The sequence below is a fragment of the Culex quinquefasciatus genome, chromosome 1 (genome assembly GCF_015732765.1).
Source record: "Culex quinquefasciatus strain JHB chromosome 1, VPISU_Cqui_1.0_pri_paternal, whole genome shotgun sequence".
NCBI lineage: Eukaryota > Metazoa > Arthropoda > Insecta > Diptera > Culicidae > Culex > Culex quinquefasciatus.
The window spans coordinates 16,615,171-16,635,775 of NC_051861.1; the positions used below are offsets into that span (position 1 = coordinate 16,615,171).

At 41.2% G+C, this 20,605-nt stretch overlaps 3 protein-coding genes across 4 annotated transcripts in view; 2 read left to right on the top strand and 1 right to left on the bottom strand.

Annotated features, from left to right (window-relative positions):
* The window catches only part of LOC119768737, a 70,293-nt gene that overhangs the window by 12,796 nt on the left and 36,892 nt on the right, over positions 1 to 20,605 (top strand). The gene's annotated exons all lie outside the window — the stretch shown is intronic.
* LOC6051159 (probable cytochrome P450 304a1) lies at positions 319 to 11,923 on the bottom strand. The gene is made up of 4 exons (XM_001867596.2): positions 11,318 to 11,923; positions 1,640 to 1,940; positions 1,294 to 1,577; positions 319 to 1,231 (listed from the first exon to the last, which is right to left on the bottom strand). Exons 1-4 carry the CDS (start codon positions 11,670 to 11,672, stop codon positions 603 to 605), a joined length of 1,569 nt encoding a protein of 522 aa, XP_001867631.1. The 5' UTR covers positions 11,673 to 11,923; the 3' UTR covers positions 319 to 602.
* On the top strand, positions 13,568 to 16,012 carry LOC119768741. Its single transcript, XM_038259672.1, has 4 exons — positions 13,568 to 14,197; positions 14,912 to 15,150; positions 15,342 to 15,608; positions 15,671 to 16,012. Exons 2-4 carry the CDS (start codon positions 15,058 to 15,060, stop codon positions 15,785 to 15,787), a joined length of 477 nt encoding a protein of 158 aa, XP_038115600.1. The 5' UTR covers positions 13,568 to 14,197; positions 14,912 to 15,057; the 3' UTR covers positions 15,788 to 16,012.

A 20,605-nucleotide genomic window follows, 5' to 3' on the forward strand; every position in this document is an offset into this window, starting at 1 on the left:
TTTTAACGCTTAAAAGTGACGCTTTGGATCGAATTTCTGAACTGGCCCCCCAATATAGTAAGTAAAGACATAGTCCTATGTCAAAAAGTTTAAGTTATGGAGCTGAATGTTTTTATTTTTATAATTTTAGATCAGTTGATACGAAGCCCTTCGAACGCTAGCAACATAAGAATCTCGGGAATGCAATGCTCACAGAACAGCTTTCAATCAATGCAATAATTTTGTAGTCTACTTTGATGTCTTTCATTTGGGTGTAAATTTTCTCATTTTATGTTTTTAATGCGACTGATAACTACAGAATTGGAACAACAAGCAATAGTAAGGTTAAATAATCTTTATTTGTATCGGTTAGGTTGTAAAAATAAGCACACACTATCGAGAAATTAAAAGTGAGAGTGTGTGCAACATGGAGTTAAACTTTTTGAAAAGCCTTGGTAAGCTTCACAGCAACTGCACAGAAAGTTTAACTCCATGTTGCGATTTGACAGCTCGATACACATCTACATACACACACACTCTCGGGGGGGTGAAGAAACGTCGAAAAATGGGCTTTTGTCTGTGCTGGACGCGTTGATTCTAAACATCTAGGGTTAATCTCAAACTCAACGACGGCTAACAAACTTGAGCCGAAAGTCCGGCGTTGTGCGTATGACTCCGGTCGCTCGTTGGCTCAGATCGGGACCGCCCTGGCCGGGAGGCAACTGGAAGGTAAAGTTCTGCACCAACGAGGTGATCGCTAGGAACAGCCCATTTCGGGCAAACTGCTCTCCGGCGCAGACGCGCTTTCCTGCTCCGAAGGGCAGCGATTTGTCCAGGTCCAGCGATAGCTGCTCGTCAGAGTTCAGGAACCGTTCCGGCTTGAAGCTGTTCGGATCGCAGAAAATCTCCTGCTGGTGGTGAATGTAGTCGAGGGAGTTGACGATCACCGTGCCTTTAGGTATCTGGTAACCAGCCAGTTGGGTGTCCTTGATCGCCACGTGTGGGATTCCGGACGGGACTAGGGTGTCCAGTCGGAGACCTTCCCGTATGACGGCTTCGCAGTACGGTAGACTAGCGCGATCGTCCAGCGTTGGGAGGCGACCCGTTCCGACTACCTCGGTCAACTCGCGGTACATCTTCTCCGGAACTTCCGGATGCTGGATCAACCGTTCCAAGATGAGACACATCATCGCGGGGATTGCCGACAGCGGTGGAACCAGGAAGTCGGCACAACCGATGACCAGTTGATCATCTGGAACGAAAAAAAATCCCAATATTAATTTGATCTATCTTTTTCGAAAGAATCAAACTCACATTCAAATCCAAACGTGTCTTTCCCGGTGGACACTCCTCCCGTTTTCCCGCTGCGTATTTCCTTGATGTACGCATCGATAAAGCAACGGATGTCGTTCTCGTCGTAACTACTCTCGACCTTCTGGGCCAAACTCAGCACCACTGCGTTCGCCTTCTTGTTCACCTCTCGTAACAACTCATACCCGGAAGCCTTCGGGAACAGATGCCGAATCCAGGGAATATAGCTCAGCACCATACCGTAGTCATCGCCACCGCGGTGAAACGCGATCGAGTTCTTGCCAACTCTGAAACCAAACAAAAAAAAGATCATCGACAATTCCCAAAATACCCACTCCGTCCAACTCACTCGAACAGCACGCCCTGATCCTCGCGGCCCAACCGCGCTCCGATCAACATCCGCAGGACCACGTTGGAGAACAGCGCAAAGAACACCGTCGGGCAGAGAGCGAATCCGGAGTTCGCGTCAACCAGCGCGTGTTCGTGCTCGTGCTTGGGACCGTCGCGCAGCAGCGCGATCAGCTCCTCCAGCCCGCTCTGGATGTCCGCCTCGGACTCGGCGCTCCGCCGGCCAAAGCCAAACTGGTGCAGCGTTTTGAGGAAGAACTTGCGCTGATCGCGCCAGCTGTCGCCGTCGGTGAAGAAGAGGCCTGCCAATAGGGAAGAGGTCATTTGTTAGGGGTTGCAACTTTTTCAACATTTCCGTTTGTTTATCAATTTATCATGCAATCTTGATAAAGAAATATAAGTTGGTTTAACAACTGAGACAAAATTGTTGCTGCTGGGCTCCGTACAAGATTTTGTGACGCTATCTGGTAACTTGTTTTTAATGGGTATTGTAATTAACTTTAACGAGTAAGATGAACAGAGTACTAAACGAATATGACTGTTTTCACCAGTTATTTACCCGTCGACGAAAATTAAAAAATCTCTAGAAAACTCAGCCATTTTTTTATAATTTACAGTCTAGACTAGATTATCCAAAGGTCTTGGATAAATTTCACTTCGGATATCACAGACCAATAAAATTTCTGCGCAGACTCAACTCGAGGGAAAGCATGAAAGTTGGGTCCCAGAAACACGTGCACTTGGTTTTTCTCCAAATGTTTGTATGGAAGAATAGGGCGGTTCGTCACTGTTGCATATAAGCAAAAATTGCATGCAATATGTGGGAGTAACGAACAGCACTAATTCTCCATAGAAACATAGGAAAAAAAAAACCATTCGGCACTGTCTAAATATTTAAAAAAAGTCCCATACAAACCTTCGCATAATCGAAACTTCGGATAATCGAGTGTGGACTGTATAAACTTTTATATTTTTTTATTTAACTTAAACTTTGTGAATTATTTTTCTATTACCAAAAAAGCACATTTATAGGGTATTTGTCCCTATTTTGGGCTTACTAAGCCGAGCGCACTTTTTATTTGATGTATTCTCAAAGGTTGCTATAGGCAGCCTTGCTTGTATTACATGAATAAGTTCGGTTTTTAATGCTTAAGCTCGTACATTATCAACATTTTCATAAAAATACATTAATCGCTATAAAAGCACGAAAAACTAAAACACTTTTTGCCCCTATTTGGTGAATATTGCTCCTAGCATACGATCTTCTTTGTGCATATTTTCGGCCTACCTTCTGATTGGTTGAAATCTCGAAGCACGTGGCGAACTTTTTTGACGTACGGTTCAGCCCCAGCTCGTACAGTACAGCCGCACAAATTCGGTCGACAAACATGCTCAATCATTGTGATGTTTTAAGCCACAAATCAACATTAGAACGATTGATTTCACTTGCATTACGTGCATAATTAGCTTGGACATGATTTATATCATTCTTTACGAGTTTTAAACACAATAAAACATTTGTTGCGTAGCCAAACAACAAGCCCGTAATATGCAAAAAAGACTGTAACTTTTGAAAAGCGCACACACATTGTCAAAATTTGTAGAAGTGTCAAATGGACTGAATATATAGCCATTCTCTCCGAAATGGACGAAGTAACTTATATCAGTTATTTCATTGATTTGGTGGTAGTTTGGTGATTGTTTTTGCAACGGGATTGTGCAACCCACCAACAAAAACATATTGCCGGTGGTTTGAGATTCGGGGACGGCTCTCATTCATGTGCTGAGCGATGAAAGCCGTGATGCTGAGTGTCAACAAGCGGTAAGCAAAAGTGGTGAAAATTTTTGACCTAATGGGCAACTAGCGATTTGCAAAGAAAAAAGTGAAGAGTGTTATTTTTATTGCTTTATTTCTAATTTAGAAGGAAAAAGTAAATTATTCTTGCCCACCAAAATGAAGATAATGACTGCACGTATCATTATCAAGTGACAGAGTCCTGCCAGATTTGGTGAAATGCTCAATTTCGTTGAATTAAGTTTGGTAGACTAAAAATAGGTACTAGGCCCAAAATAGGGACAAATACCCTATGATTGGTTTTTAAATGGGGGCCTTACACAAACTGCGCACATAGTTTTGGTTCACTATATGAATCCGTAATATGACGTACTTTATTCAATGATTCTAAAATTTAAAAATAAAAAAATAAAAATAAAAACGAAGTACACCATCATCACGATATGTATAACGCTTCTGCTAACAACATGTAGAAATTATTTTTTTATTGAAATATTCTCAATAAAGATTTGAATGTTTTTCTGAAACAAATATGGCTGAAAAGTAACCATTTGGAAATAAAATCGTTTACAGCCTCTTTGATTTATACAGATTTTTTGAATCAACTAAAAAAATAAACCGCAAACGCAATAAAAAGGAAAACCCAAGTTAAAAGATGTCGAATCAAAGATTCCGACCTAGACATCACACCAAAGTTTATCATCATCAAATAGGTCAGGGTGCTGTTGTCTAATCGATTTATGATTTCATTCTATCCAAAATCTTCTTATCACTTTATAATAACCCCCAAACGAGCTTCAGTGCATCGAAAAATATCAGCGCCTGTTGACCGCGGGACCGGCCATAAATTAATCAAACAATCATCACCTCGAGAGTGTATCCACTTTGACAAATTCTCCTCAAGAGGGAAGCAAACAAACACAAACTTGGGGAGTGTGAGTGAGATTAATTCGGGGTTGCCCGCCTGTCGCCTAGAAGCATTCAATCTCAAGTTCACTTTAAACGATAATAAGTAGGGCTAGTGATTTTTCACGGCACACAAATTGAAATTTCGCGGCATGCCAATTGGGTCCTAAAATGAAGCTTAGATTGCTGATATTATTGTTTAAAGCGATAAAGCTTATTTTTCTGAGTACAATGACCCTTTGTACGGCCACAAAGAGTTTAAAATGGATTTTTAAATCAATTTTGAAAAATTATCCTCGCGGTCCTTCTTGACAGAAAAGCTCCTACTTGACAGCTCGTTCCAAGGGGACCATAGTTGATCCATCGAAAAAATGTTGTCTTGTCAAATTTTTTTTTTGCATTAAAATGAAAAAAAAGTGATCAGAAATGGTTTTTAATCGTGTTTTATACCGTTGTACATAAAAATTGACATAGGGCTTTAGTACCCAATTACAAAACACAGGGATTTCACGGCAATTTCACGGTACTCTGGAAACTGCTCAAAAATGAATCAGAATTTTTTTTTCTTTTAGCATAATTATGAACAGAAAAGTGTCCTAAAAATTTGCAATAGCTCAAAATGCCAAATAAACCCCCTGACACCAAAAAATAGTTATATCAGATTAATTAGGCCGTTGCAAATATTTTTCAAAGTTTATGTCCCCCCCCCCCCCCTCCCTCACAAAGTTGTGAAAAATCAGGGGGCAAAAATATTTTTTCGAAAAACTTCTAAATTTTAATGAAAATAAAAGTTAAACCAACTGAAAACCAGTTAAAATGCATTTTCCTGCGTTTATAATCATATTTATCATGTTTGAACTCCTTTGCAAACATTTTAAATTTTCATGAAATACCAATGTACAGTAGAGAGCCTATATGGAGAGGCGAAATGTCACTCTCAGGGTTCCAATCGAACTGTCAAATCGGGGTTCCAATCGAGCAACAAGATCATGCAAGAACAAGGTTGGAATCAATTTAAAATAATTTTCGCAAAAAAACGAGACTTATAACAATCACAAATAGCATAGCATAGCATAGCATTGGTGTCTACCCGTAGCTGCTACTTCGTTATTGACCAGGACCCCCAAAAATTGCTCCGTGGACCACAGATAAAAAGTAGGAACCAATCATCACCCCTTCGCAATTTTCAAAGGTCCCTATCGTGCTGATCAATACCGACGCCGGCCACGACCAGTGGTAAGACACGGGGAAGTGGATGGGAATGTTAGTCCGATACTTGAGTGATGGGACCGCCAAATCAACTGCGTCTCCGACAAAGTATCACATGAGTTTTGAGGGGTTAGTAAGATGGGTATGAGGTCAGGATTCACTGTGGTAGGTGATGCGACCATAAGCAATTTGTTTATCGGTTGAAATTTTTAAAATCTTAGGCAGCCGGCTGCGGAAAGATACATTGTTAATTATTTAGAAAGTTTTTAAACGAACGCGTGCCTCCCGAGCATTTGTGCTGTGGGAAGGACTTTTGATTTTCGAAAACATATTAAATTTTTAATAAAAAAATATACGGTAAACGTGGCAAAACATATTGTGGACGAAAACGAAACCGAACAACTTTTCGGCCCGAAAAATCATTCGCGACTCGGGACAACAAAGACGAAAAAGGCAACGAAAATCCTGCGAGACGACCGTGACGCGCACACAATCGTGATGATCTAATTAATCACAAGAGAAACATTTTTAATTATCGACCGATTTTGAATTATTTCGCGGCAAAAGAATAGTATTAAGCCATTGAGAAGATTGAGAAAATATTTAAAAGCAATGTAAAGTCGAATCAACCACGCACGGAAAAGAGATAAAACCTATGATTACAATAAGGCTGACGCGCTCGAATCGAAGCCGGATAAAAATAAACAACTTTTCGATCAGATCTATTCACATGGAACGACAAACCGGCGGTACGAAACCGTGTACGAAACGATAACTACGGAATTACTTAGCGGGGAGAACTGACCACGACACGGAACGTTTAACAGCACCGAATGATATACTCTGAAAATAAAAACACTGACACAGAAAATACAAACAAGCAAATACACACACACACACACACACACACACACACACACACACACACACACACACACACACACACACACACACACACACACACACACACACACACACACTGGTCACGGCTTTAATCCACATTGTAGCGAATTCACTAAACCGTTTAGTAGTTCCTCATTTTGGTAGCCGATTGTTTCGCAAAAGTCAACGCGTATAAATTATGGAAAAAAAAATAGGATTCAAAAAATATTGGACAATCCGGCAACACTGATGGCCTATCTACAATCACTTAGCTTAGAATAGTTAAGTAAAGTAAAACTTAGAAAATGTACACAACTTACGGCCGTCATCCACAATCAACTTAGAAAATTTGCTGGGCTGATATACGTTGCTATGCAGTTGTTTGTTTACCTTTGATATGGAAACGTCAACTTACCGTAGATTTTGAAATTTTCCAAACCATACGTCAAGTTTCTAATTTTATTCCTTTTCATTGTAGAAGATCAGATTCATTTCCATTGATTCAAACTCCTAAGCTAAGTGAAATTTTCTAAGTTAAGTGATTGTAGATAGGCCATGAATCTAGCTCAATTGTACTCTCACATGCAAACACGCAAACCCTCATACGTGCACTCTCTCACTCTGAATTCCTATTGGAATTTCCTCACCAGTTTCTGCCGCTGCTCCTGCCGACACCAGTCTCGCGCCACGATCACAGAGTTTGCCACAAAACTTGCCGAACAAAATGATGCCGCTCTGCTCTCTCAGACTTATGAGTGCTGCGCGTCTCCTTCGCCCCTTTCCTTTCGTTCAGAGTCCCGTTACCGTGTCCCACTTATAACAATCACAAATATTGTTAAACTGTCGTTGATAATAATCTGGTAGTTTTTGTTATGTTTGTGCTTGTTCGGTACACGAAAAGTGCCAGCACCAAAGAAAAACTACTAGTTTTTCAACCTTATATTTGAATGACTTTGGGTGTTCGAAATTTCTCCCAGAACATTTCATTTCCCTATGTAGGTCCCTAATGTACAGTCCCACAAAATTTTTTTTTTTTTGGGAAAAAAGATTCCGTCAATACCTCGATATTTTCAAAACTATTGATTGGAAAGCAACTGTACGCCTGTAAAAAAGATTTTGAAAAACTTTTTTCAATCAAATGTTGAAACCTAGGCTTGTAATTTCAATTTTTATATTTTTTTATATTTCAATCTTATAAATTTCAATAGGGATTTATGGGACCCCAAGACGAATCGAATGAGGCCAATACGGTCAAAATCGGCTCAGTCAGTGACGAGATATTCCAGTGACATTGATTCGGTACACATGTCTACATACAGCCAAACACACAGACATTTGCTCAGCTGGTGATTCTGAGTCGTTATGTATAAATGACGGTAGGTCTAGGAGGTCTAATAAAAATGTTCATTTTTCGAGTGATTTTATAGCCTTTCCTCAGTAAGGTGAGGAAGGCAAAATCCGTCAAAGTCATTCATGTTTCAGCTATTTTTTTTTTTGTTGAGATTTTAAAAATTGGATTTGCTACACTATCTCAAAAACGAAGCACATTCTAAACGTCATATTCATGAAAAGTAGAATCAGTAAGAAAGGTGTAGTAAAATTTTGTTTGTTTTCCTAAATTTCAGTTCAGGAAAAACTTCATAAATATCAGTTTTTATATTTAGTGATAATTCCAACTTGTTCATCATTATTTTACAATGATTTAAAAATTATAAAGTTTAAACTTTTCACGTTGTCTTTTATTGTAGAATTGAATAATATTACTCAACAACCTTTTTGTAATTTTAGGTAATATTTTTGAATTGGAAACTGCTTCCAAAATGCTTGAGAAGTGTTTGTCCATAGGCATAGTCCCACACACTTTTCACACTATTGAAAACTCTCATTTACATGTGTTCACTCGAATAAATAACGCAGAAACATGCTATGCAAACTATATAAATCAACAGAAAACAGTCGAGAGTAAAATGGTCTCGATTGAGATTGAGAGTATTACGGTAGCAGTAATGCCATGTGTTCACTTGATTTCGACTGTTTCCTTCATCAGTGCATCACTTTGACGTTACCGTTCACTATACAATTCCACTACCCGATTGGAAACATCAGTTTGGTGCTGACTGAAAAAAATGTATGCAATGCGGCAACACAGAACGATGTCGTTGATTTGTAGAAGTAGATTGAAACTCAGAGAGCAAAATTGAGAGTCATTGTACTTTATTTAACCACATGTGTATGTCTATGAGCGCTTCATGTAGCTACGAACGGCAACACGCGAATTCAACGTACATGTATGCCATATTAAAACAAAATTAAATAAACAACAACAATCGTCAGCATCGTCAACGGAAAGTGGCTCTTTTTGTGATCATCGAGCGCTGCTGTCGCCGGTAGCCCTTGGCGTGGTTTGTTTTGTTTGTTTTTGCTTATTTGGTGTCACATTACGCTTTCCAGCAGCAGCAGCTGCCCACTCAATCAGACGCAACACAACCAAGCAGCGCTGCTCTGGATTTGCGGAAGTATGCTCCGAAAGACATTATTCTTTTTGCTTCTTGTGGTCTTTGGCGCTTTAATTTTTGAATGATATAATAAGAATGTATTAGTACATAATTAAATTTAATGTCCTCTTATTCTTTTTAAATTTTATTTGGTTCGTGTTATTAAAACGAAAATAAGTCTTTAAAAATTTGTGAAGGCTTTTTTCAAATTGAAAAATACTAATGTGACGGGTTTTGGACAAAACATACAATGGCCGTGGTATCAAAAGATCAGAAATTTTAAGCCCTTTCCAATTTCACATAGGTTGACTTGTGAATCGAGGACCGGTTCGGATGCCGGCGGATTTTCCGATGACGTAATTCCGGGTGGGTACGAAATTCCAACAAAAAATCTATTCTATCTATTCAGAGTTATATAAAATTTTATACTAAGTAGTTAGTAAACTTTATATTCAATCCAAACTATTTTTTTAATCAGTCAAGAATGCCTATTTGGAGTTGGATGACTGGATTCATGGTGATTTGGCAATAAATAACTTTATTTGTGTTAAGTTTTCGAAAGGTGTACAAACTTTTTTTGTATTTGTTATATTACCTTTTATAGAAATCATCTTTTCATGAGATTTTTGTAGCAAAATGTTTGGCATGAGTTTCTGTACAAAACGTAGTACAAGGTTTCTGTCAAACTTTATATTGTTTACTTGTTCCATCACAAAATGTGCAAAGTGCCCAAGGGGTGTAAACACTTTTTTGCAATTCCGTCGTGAAATTACTTACTTTTCCTGTCCTTCTTGAACGACGAAATAGCCTACTTTTCTGTACCAAAAATAACAGAATCGAATAGCAACACTTTTCAAAATAAATGTCTCAAATAGGTGCTGAACAGTTGAACTTTTCAGCACTTGCTTCGAAAAGTAACACTTTTCAACATTTTTTTGATTTAAACGATTTATTAACAAAATACATGAAAACCTCGGTGAACCTCGTTGGATAAATGCAAATCCTCTTTTGCAACTTGTTGCATAAACTACTATTTTTACGTACTGTAGGTCGTTAGCTCAGCCCAGGTGTAGGAGTCGTCTCTCTGGGTCTTGCCTCAGTGGAGTCGCTGGTAGGCAGTTGGACTCACAATCCCAAAGGTTGTCAGTTCGAATCCCGGGGTGGATGGGAAGTACAGGTGTTAAAAGAGATGTGCAATTGCCTTCGGACACCTAGTTTTAAGTAGGAATCTCGCTATCGAGAACGGGAGATCCTCAAAAAATGCATGAAGTTATCGAGAATTGGCCATAATTTGACTGGTGATTACTTTCAGGGAAAAAAATAGATTACTTGAAAGTCTTACCTGAACTAAAGTGGTACGCACTGGAAAACGAAGCTTTTTGACATGGTCTCGGAAAACCCGACTCGCTAGAAAATTGAATGCCCTGATCGGCCTACGTCAGCCCAAGTTTGGTTGCAAATTTGTTTAATATAAAATTTTAAACCTTTTTGAAATGTTTGTCCGGATTCCAAAAAATCTAAATACTTTTTTCGATGAGATCAGAAAATTTGGAATCATTAATATGTAACAGAGATATTGGCAAATAAAAATAGGACTGCTTGGATACGACTCAAACTTCAATGTTTTGTTTTTTTTATTCGCGGTAATTTTGTCAATTTTTAGTTAAGGAAAAAATAGTTCCGTTGAAGATTCTTATTGGGATGACTTAAATAGTCATAGTTTTTCTAGCTAAAATCAGATTTGAACACTTAACTTTTACGTCAAATGTATCATCATCATTTTAAGAAAAAAATCAATGTTGATATTTAGTTGACTAAGTTTTTATAAGCTTTTTAGCTAAGTGCATCTAAATCTACAAGTCAGAATGTTGTTTAAAATTAATTAAAATTAGTTTTGTTGATAAAGTTATAGCTCTACACAAAAATTTCACTCACAAATGCCGTGCAAATGTTCTTCAATGCTGCTATAGTAAAAACATCTTTGAAGAGCTTTACTGGAGATTTGAACTGCACAGGTAGTTCCGAAAAAAACTCTTTTGTCTTCCGCTAAATAACCGTAATATATGATGCTATCTTCTTCTCCGCATGGAGACGCTTATTTTTTCATATTTACTATGAAGCACCATGCGTCTCCATTTTTGCCATATTTTTTCCAAATTCAAACTTGTACAACCACCATGACGACTTCGAATTCATTGAGCGCCTTTAGGTTATCAGTTCCGACGTCGTATTTGAAATTGCCATCACTCAACAAATAAATCAACCAACACACATCGAAGAAAGATCACCTTGCGCAGTTCCCAGAGGACAGCGGTTTTACAGTACAAACACATCAATTAAGTTTGATTTGTGCAACCGGGCACGGTGAAGAAGAAGCCATATATCAACAAACCTCGCCGCTGGAAGTGCTCGTCCCGAAGTCGCGCCATAAACAGATCCGGACGGCCGTCGAAATCGGACCGCTGAAGTACCTCCCGGACGGTGTCGTAATCGTTGACGATGACCGCCGGCAGCGGACCCAGATAGAGCCCGACCAGCTTGCTGCGGTACAGCTGGGAAAGACGGGCCGCGGCCTGATGTAAGTGCCGGTAGTCCAGAGCCAGCAGGAACGGATAGCCGCCCAGCAGAGGAAGTCGCGGCGGTCCCGGCGGGAAGTTCGCCGAGGGACGATCCGTCAGGAAGCGGTAGGCTCGGTAGATCACCAGCCCCAGGACCGCGGCCACAAACAACTCCGTCAGCAGGACCATGATGGTCGTCTTTGCAGGTCGTAGATAAGTTTCAAGCACACACAACAAACCGACGAATCGTCGTAAAATGGCACACGCACACACCACTAGAGAGAAAGAGAAAGAGCAAATACCGTGTGTTTTTTTCCTACTTTTTTGAAATTTGTATTTTTTATTTATCTATGCTGGACCACGCGGGCCGCAACACACGAGGCTTCGACACGTCTCTCGGCGTCGAGCGTGAGTAAACGACTGCGAACGGTTCTCATCTTTCGATGGTCTCGTTCCCATGGCCCCACGGCCAGGTCTCTCCCGATTTTGAATCCGCTCTCAAAACGTCGGTGGGGTGGCCGGTCGGCGGGTGGCCCTGGCCATGTGATGTTTTCATTTTGGCATATTTCTTCCAGTGGTTTTTGAGCTCGTTCTCTCCTCTTTCGTTTAGAGATGTTTTTTACAGTTCTTACAGGGAAAATGTTTTAATGTCCGGACAATTCTTTTCCAGAGTTATGTTTTTTAATGTTCCTATAATCTATGGATTTCTTATGTTTATAGAACCATTTCCAATAGATTTACCTTAAACTTTGACCAGTGATTTCTTGGCTCCACTTTTTTTAACGGGTAAGGGAAATTCTCCACTGTATCGCCAAACAAGTCTAGGATTCGCTCTAAGCAAGCTTTGCAACCAATGGCATAATGATATTAAGGGGTAAGATTTTATTCAGATTTCAAGCAATCGGATGCTGCTGTCGAGACGATTCCCGTTTGTCTTTTGATATATTGATGTAAAGAGTTCCAAATTATTCCCAACGCTAGCATATGACGGGGCTGTCGAGATGTTTTCTGTTAAACTATACATTGCTGTCAAACCATCGGGGTCCATCTTTAGTTTAACATCCGCTTTACACGGAGCCTTTACATACTACCAAACGTTGATTTTGGTCGTGTGAAAAAAGCAACAGTTCGTCAAACGAAAATGTACCCAGCCACCGTAGCGGAAATATACCCATTTTAAGCCTAATAAGCGGTCGTGTTTGAATGATGCTGGATAATGTGGAGTGTTCCTTGAAATTTACTAAAACCAAGTACAACAACGAGTAGAGCAGCTTTTTGTGAACATTTCTGTTTATTTTCAATTTTACTAAAAGTTATTTTATTCCATTTACAAATATTAAAAAAAAAAAATATATTTTCAAATTGCATTCTAATCAGTCGAGTGCATTGGGCCACGCCCATTTTCCTATTTTCAGCTTAGTTCTTTTTCTCTTCCAGCACTCTTTGGATCTGCTTAGTGCTCCCAAAATGGATGAAATTTTAAGCGAAAACTCACGAAAAGTAGCATTTATAGAGAAAATTTCCTGGCATCACTGGCTGACTCCAACAGGCACTGCTGGTGGTGTTGGTGGCCACCCTTTGTTCTTTATTTGCCTTCGTTTCTCGCTCGGTTTTCTTCAGCCTTCGATTGGAATGGGTCGTCAAAAATCAAACGTCAAAAGACTTGGCGCGTTTGTTTTTTTGATGGCGCTTGCTAATTATTTACATGTTTCGGGATTATTTTTTAAATTGAGTGACTAACTAAAGTTCAAAAGAACATGTTGCCGGTAGTTGGTAGCAATTTCATATCCTAAGCGCTTTGAAAACGCAAGTGAAAAGATATTGATGGCGACTTTCGTTAAGCAGTTAAGCTCTCATCTTGCGTGCTGATGTGTGCGAATAAAACGATAAGAAATGGTCTATCAAAATTGAAATTATGATCAAAATTGCATTAAATTTGATCTTTTGGCCAGTAAGTGGCATACATTTGTGTGCTTACTCGAGGCGGTGCTGTTTCAGTAGTGCTGAAAGGGTATTACGGTTCTGTTCAGCAACGGAGGGGCAACCATGGGTGGTCTCTCATGCTCATGCTCATGCTTTAATCGAGCATCAAACTTTCCTTATAATTTGCAGACTGGATTTCGTCATGTGGATGTGGTGATTTTTCTAACTCAGGTTGCTTGGGAATTGATTGGATGTTTGTTTTTTTTGCAATCAAGTACACAACAAACTCAATTCTCTAAAATTTACTCTGACTCCGATTCGGGGTTCTGGAGATTTAGCTCCAATTAAAAGTTGTTGAACTGTTGAACTTGCTAACTCCGACCTCGACTCCCGATTTCGAAGATCAAGCGACTCTGACTCTCAGAATTTGACGACTCCAACTCCGGCTATGAATTTTTACTACAGTCCAGACACGATTATTCGAAGGCGAGGGGACGTCACTCCTGCGTTCACCGAGCGATAAAGCTCCCTTTTAAACCTTTGCAGCGCTAACATTTGCTTTTCCGCTTTAACTTGCTTTAACTCGCGTTAACCGCGATAACTTGCTTTTTGGCTTACCTTTTGTTGCGATCACGCTTCAGACTGCTCGATTTTTTTGACAGCGAGAACTGTCAAATGCAAATGACATTTCTCGTTGTCAAACCATTCGAGCAGTTTATTTTGCTTTCTTCTTGAAAGAAAAGTGTCAGGGACAAATCTTCCGCCGGAACCGTATCCGGCGCTTGTGACGGGTTTTAGTTCCAGGGACTTCAGACGCACGGTCGGCTGGAGGTACTCAAAATCAAGTTCAAGTTGATTTTGAGTGGATTTTTCACTCAAACGACAGTTCAAAAGCTGAACTGTCGTTTGAGTAGTTAGGGATTAAAATGTCAAGTTGGTGCTTGCAGTTTGCACTGAGCAGTGAACTTTTCTTCAAAGTGGAGGTAAGTATTGCTCAAATGCCGTTTTTCCCTTTCCCGGAACAGTTTGGGAAGGTTGATGGACCACTTTCGCAGCTGGCAATCCAGTTTTCCTTTTGCCGGCAAAGTTGTCTTTTATGTTGAGCCCTTCCGGATTGTCCGGAAGATGCAAACGTGGTTCCGAGAATCATTTGTTTCTTTGTTTTTGGACCTTCCGGACAGTCCGGCAGGTGGAAAGAACTTTGGAGGAGGAATTTGTTTCTTTGTTTTTGGACCTTCCGGAAGGTGCATAGAACGTTTGAGGAGGAATTTGTTTCACTGTTTGTGTTCCCTCCGGATTGTTCCGAAGATGCTAACAAGGTTAAAGGAGACATTAAATTTTGTTTCTTTGTTTATGGACCTTCCGGACAGTCCGGAAGGTGCAAAACTTGTTGGAGAAGGAATGTATTTTCTATGATTTTGCATCTTCCAGACGATCCGGATAGTGCAAAACCAGACGAAGGTGGGGAATAAACTTTTTCTTGTTTTTTTTTTTTTGCATTCTAGATTGCTGCAACCCTTGCCAGCTGCGACCTCTATTGTGAGCAGCTCGATTACGCCAGGCAGTGCACCGACCACTGTTGCGCTCCGATTCAAATGTTACAGCCAAGGGTCTGCCAACATCGTTTGGCAACATCTCTTCATCATCGAAGATGCCAACGGCCGGTAACACCATGTCGACGCAGTCCTCGCCAGGTCCAACCACGATGAGCCTCCAATGCCAACATCACCGCTTCAAGCGTTCAGTAAGCAAGCTACTTTCGCCCCCGGTGTTGATGACCGCGGTGGCTCAACCTTCACACCAACTTAACCGGCTCTGATCGGATCAGACTGCTTCAAACCGCGCTCACTTCTTCCGCGGCAGTGATAATATCAACCAGCTGCGCCGGTCCAACCGACAGCGGAATACCAACTACAATCGCTTCTTTCTCTTTAGCGGCAACAGCCAAGCTATCGCCAACAGCTGCAGTACAAGATCAACAACAACCTTCAGGCGCATTCATACCCGCTGTTTAACGGCGTGGCACCCAGAATCATCACCGTGGTCACCGTGTTACCGGTGTGGTTGGTGGAGGGCAGAACAACCACTACCAGCCATCGCAAGTCCGAGACGCGGACGAAGGAGGTCGGGGTCACGAACACGGACCCGACGGATCACATGGCGTTGCTGGAGCATTTTTGGTCGACGAACGAACCGCTGCAGGTAGGATGAATTAGATGTTAGGTTTAGATTCATGAGTTGAACGTTTGTTTTTTCTCCTCTCAGGGGATGCCTCGAAGGAATCAGGTTACCGAGGAAATGCCGAATCATCGCCAATCAGCTCCAAAGCATCGCATCGCAGTTCGCATACCAGTCTGCAGCAGCAGCAGCAACAACAATAACAGCAGTCTTCTCTCGCATCCAATGGGGGAGTTAACAGCCTAGCGGGCTCGTCGTATGCAACACCTCGTCCCAGATTCGATCAATTAGATAAAACAACTCTGAAGACTATGATAGTATGATGAACTCGCACAATCATCACCACCGAAGATGGGAAGTTCGCGGCGCCACCACCGTCAATTTTCGACGCGTTGGCATCTCGAAATCAGCTTTGGTCCTGATCTGCTTCAGTCGTCCTACCAAAGTCACATGCGGAACATGCTGAAGTGGCCGCGGGAGACAATTTGATTGACCCTGGCGATTCCACCATCGCAGAACCATCAATTGGCAGCGTCGAGAAGCAAGCTATCCTCGTCGAATCAGTTCAGTATCATCCCGGACCGATCGGAAAGTACCAGAATCTACTGAGCGAACTTTCGCTGGGCAGTACCAACGGTGAGTTTTGGTTGAAATTTTAACCTCTTACAAAAAGTCGATCAATCGGTTAATGCGGATAAAAACGTACATCTTCTCTCTGTTATTTCAGCTGGCGCCGAGTTGACCTGGAGGACGCGGGATCTTCGTCAGTTGCTACAGCAGATGCCCGTTATTCATTCCGGGGAGGAGTTGGGCGTGATTGGAAGAGGATTGGATGGCTTGGCGGGACCGAAGACTCCGGAGAAGCTTTTTCATGTTGATCGAAAGGATTTTTGGAGATACGACGCGGCTGGTGATCTCCACGTCGTAGCTCCGGTAAGCAGCCAATCATCCCAAATCTCAAACTCCTTCTAAACCTAATTATCTTCCAGAAAATCCCCTGTATGGACAAACTCGATGAAAAGTCCCGAAAGAAGCCGCCGTTGAACAACCCGCTGATTGTGGTTCCAAGCGGGAACTGGAGGAAAACCTACATCTAAGTCATCCATCCCAAAGATTGTTACCTGAAGACAAGGCTAGGCGACCAGAGAGTGACCACCTAACTTCGGTGCAGTGAATTGGCCGCGTCATCCCAAAGTTGAACAAACGCGGGCCAAGCGCGCCTTCGAGAGCTCCATGTCCTCCCAGCATGCGGCAAAAAATGCCAAACTAAGCGAGCTCATGCGGCGGCGGCGAGTTAAACGAGCATAATGTTCTCAACAAACTGTTCAAACTCCCCGCGGAACCCAACTCCGTCTACACCACCGGGTACTTCCCACTCGCGCGTAACGTGACAGTCCCCCAGCAGATCCTGCGAATTGCCGAAACGTACGCCAATGGTTTGGTCGACTTGCGCTTGGGCCAGGCGCGTCCTCCGTGACCAAGGAACCGCCGATGCGGTCCTGAAACTCTCTGTTCCCGACAATGCCGTAGTCCGTAACAAGACCATTCACAACCGTTCCAAATGTTGGTTGAAACAAAAGAAATAAAGATTTTTTTTTATCAAAATGTTTTATTTCATAGGAAAGTTTCCTGAATGTTGTTATAAATTGCACCTATCTCAATTTATTTAGCTATCTTTAGGTATCTTCCGTGAGCTGACACGACATCGCCCGTTTCGTTGCCCACAGCTTGAGGTAGCAAATGTACCCAACACGAACTTATCCCCGCCTGGCCTGCTGGTGGCCCTAGCAGGTTCGCAAGCAACGCCACTCGTAGTAAAACTCTCCGATCTTGATCCGGGCGTCCATGCTACAGTACAGCAGAAGATGGACCAGGGGAACAACCGGATGGCGGAAATATTTTTGGTGTCTCGGCGATCTCAACCCGCTCGGTCCCGTTCGGCCTCGATACAAGTCCCTCATCCAAGTATTCACCTCACGGTCCCAAAAATCTATCAACTTCTTCCGGCGTGTCGATCACCAACGCCCGATTCGCTCTAGAATCAAACGTGTTCGTGGCCTGCATGTGCCCCACCATCTCCACTCGGTCCTTCCTCCACCGAGATGTAGACCGTCTTTCGCTGGTTCTACGGGCTCCTCCACAAACCCTGAAGCATTTGCTTCTGCTCCGTCAAACCGAATTCGCCGGCCCAGCCATCGGTGGAAACATCTCCTCGTACCGCGAACTCAGGAATATTCCCCCTGTCCTTTGGGACCGCCGGCGGAGCGGCAAACCTGCAGCGTTTTTGTCACCGAGCGGGAAAAAAAACTCGCGGATTGCAGATTGCTTTGTTTATTTACAAAAACTGCAGGAAAAGCAAAACAAACACCGAGTTGCCAAACTCGATTAAAAACTACTCGATTTGAGATGGCAAGGCTGCAAGAACGATTTTGCTTAGTTCAAAATCGAGCAGTCGCTGACCGCTTTAAATCGCTTTAACGCGCGTTAACTTGCGATAACTTGCTTTAAGGTGGCGTTATGTGAAAACTCGGCACGATGAGTAGCGTTGATGTTTTTCGAGCTCGTTTTTGTGCGTTTTAGTGTGTTATCGCGGAGTGACGTCCCCCTCGTTCGAAGGCCTTGACAAAATTTCGCTTCGGATAATCGAATCACAATTTTTTTTTGCAATTCCGTCGTGAATCTACTTACTTTTCCTGTCATTCTTGAACGACGAAATAGCCTACTTTTCTGTACCAAAATTAACAGAATCGAATAGCAACACTTTTCAAAATAAATGCTGAAAAGTTCTACTTTTCAGCACTTAAATGGGTGTTGAAAAGTTGAACTTTTCAGCACTTGTTTTGAAAAGTAACACTTTTAAATATTTTTTTTTTGATTTTAACGATTTATTGACAAAATACATGAAAATTTGACATAAAATTTCACTCAGTGTGTGTTTTTTGGAATTGCAAAAAATGTTGTATAGAACTCGTTGCAAAACTTGATTTTTTTCAGCACTCATCGTATTTATCCAACTCGGTGAACCTCGTTGGATAAATGTACGACTCGTGCTGAAAAAATCCTCTTTATGCAACTTGTTGCATAAAATACTATTTCGCTGTCTTATTTTTTGTTTGCCAAGCTTAAATGATCAATACACTACTCTAAAGCGATTTAAAATTAAAAACTAACTTAATCCACCTATGTGGTTGGAGCCTTCCTCACTTATTACCAACAATTGCTGATATGATGGAATTGTACAAAAATTTCATCTATTTTTAAGATCCAGAATAAAAAAGTACATAAATATCACTTAAGTGGCCATACCTCGAGACAGGGTTGTCAGATCATCAATGTTTTAAACTTGTTGGAAAGGTCTTTTGACCTAACCAACGATGGGTTGAATGGTGGATCCGGACATAGTTTACATACATTTAAGTGAGACCCGGCTTCAAAAAAGTTCATAAATGTCACTTAAGTGGCCATATCTCGAGACAGGGTTGCCAGATCTTCAATGTTTTGGACTCGTTGGAAAGGTCTTTTGATAACCTAACCAACAATGGGTCGGATGGTGGATCCGGACATGGTTTACATACATTTAAGTGAGACCCGGCTTCCAAAAAGTACATAAATATCACTTAAGTGGCCATACCTCGAGACAGGGTTGCCAGATCTTCAATGTTTTGGACTCGTTGGAAAGGTCTTTTGATAACCTAACCAACGATGGGTTGAATGGTGGATCCGGACATAGTTTACATACATTTAAGTGAGATCCGGCTTCAAAAAAGTTCATAAATGTCACTTAAGTGGCCATATCTCGAGACAGGGTTGCCAGATCTTCAATGTTTTGGACTCGTTGGAAAGGTCTTTTGATAACCTTACCAACAATGGGTCGGATGGTGGATCCGGACATGTTTTACATACATTTAAGTGAGATCCGGCTTCCAAAAAGTACATAAATATCACTCAAGTGGCCATACCTCGAGACAGGGTTGCCAGATCATCAATGTTTTAAACTCGTTGGAAAGGTCTTTTGATAACCTAACCAACGATGGGTTGAATGGTGGATCCGGACATAGTTTACATACATTTAAGTGAGATCCGGCTTCAAAAAAGTACATAAATGTCACTTAAGTGGGCATATCTCGAGACAGGGTTGCCAGATCTTCAATGTTTTGGACTCGTTGGAAAGGTCTTTTGATAACCTAACCAACGACAGGTTGGATGGTGGATCCGGACATAGTTTTCATACATTTAAGTGAGATCCGGATATATGTGAAAACACATTTTTATACATAACTTTTGAACTACTTATCGAAACTTCAAACTGTATAAAACTCGATCTATGGGACCCTAAACCAAGTCGAATGCAACAGGTTCGGGTCAAATCGGTTCAGCCAGTGCCGAGAAACATGAGCTAGTTTGTTGGTCACATACATACATACACACACACATACACACACACATACACACAGACATTTGTTCAGTTTTCGATTCTGAGTCGATATGTATACATGAAGGTGGGTCTACGACGTTTTTATACAAAGTTCATTTTTAGAGCAGGATTATAGCCTTAATTCAGTGAGGAAGGCAAAAATCCAAGATTGTGGCCAAAATGATGAAATATTAAAAAAAAATGCATTTTGCAGTTTAATTGACAATCAACCTTTTACATTTCGAGCCTAACATTTCATTAGGGCACAAAAGCAAAAACCGCGATTCGAGAAAATCGCTTGCAAAAAAATGGACAACTTGTTTCAATTCCTATTTAAAAAATAAGCATGACTGATGGTATTTTTACTGATGATTCGATAAAACACACCATTATCCTCAACTCTGCTTTACTGCTTCTTAATTTATGTTGATTTTCGCAATAAAACTCATAATTTTAAAAAATCTCGTTATTAGGCCCTTTTAGCTTTCCAACTGCTGTTCATAATGGGCCCTTTCTAAATGCAATTTCGAAGAGAACTAAAAGGGCACTAAAGCGCTGTCACCGGATTGTTGTTTTGAATGATGTTTATGGGCCCTTTTGTTTAGTT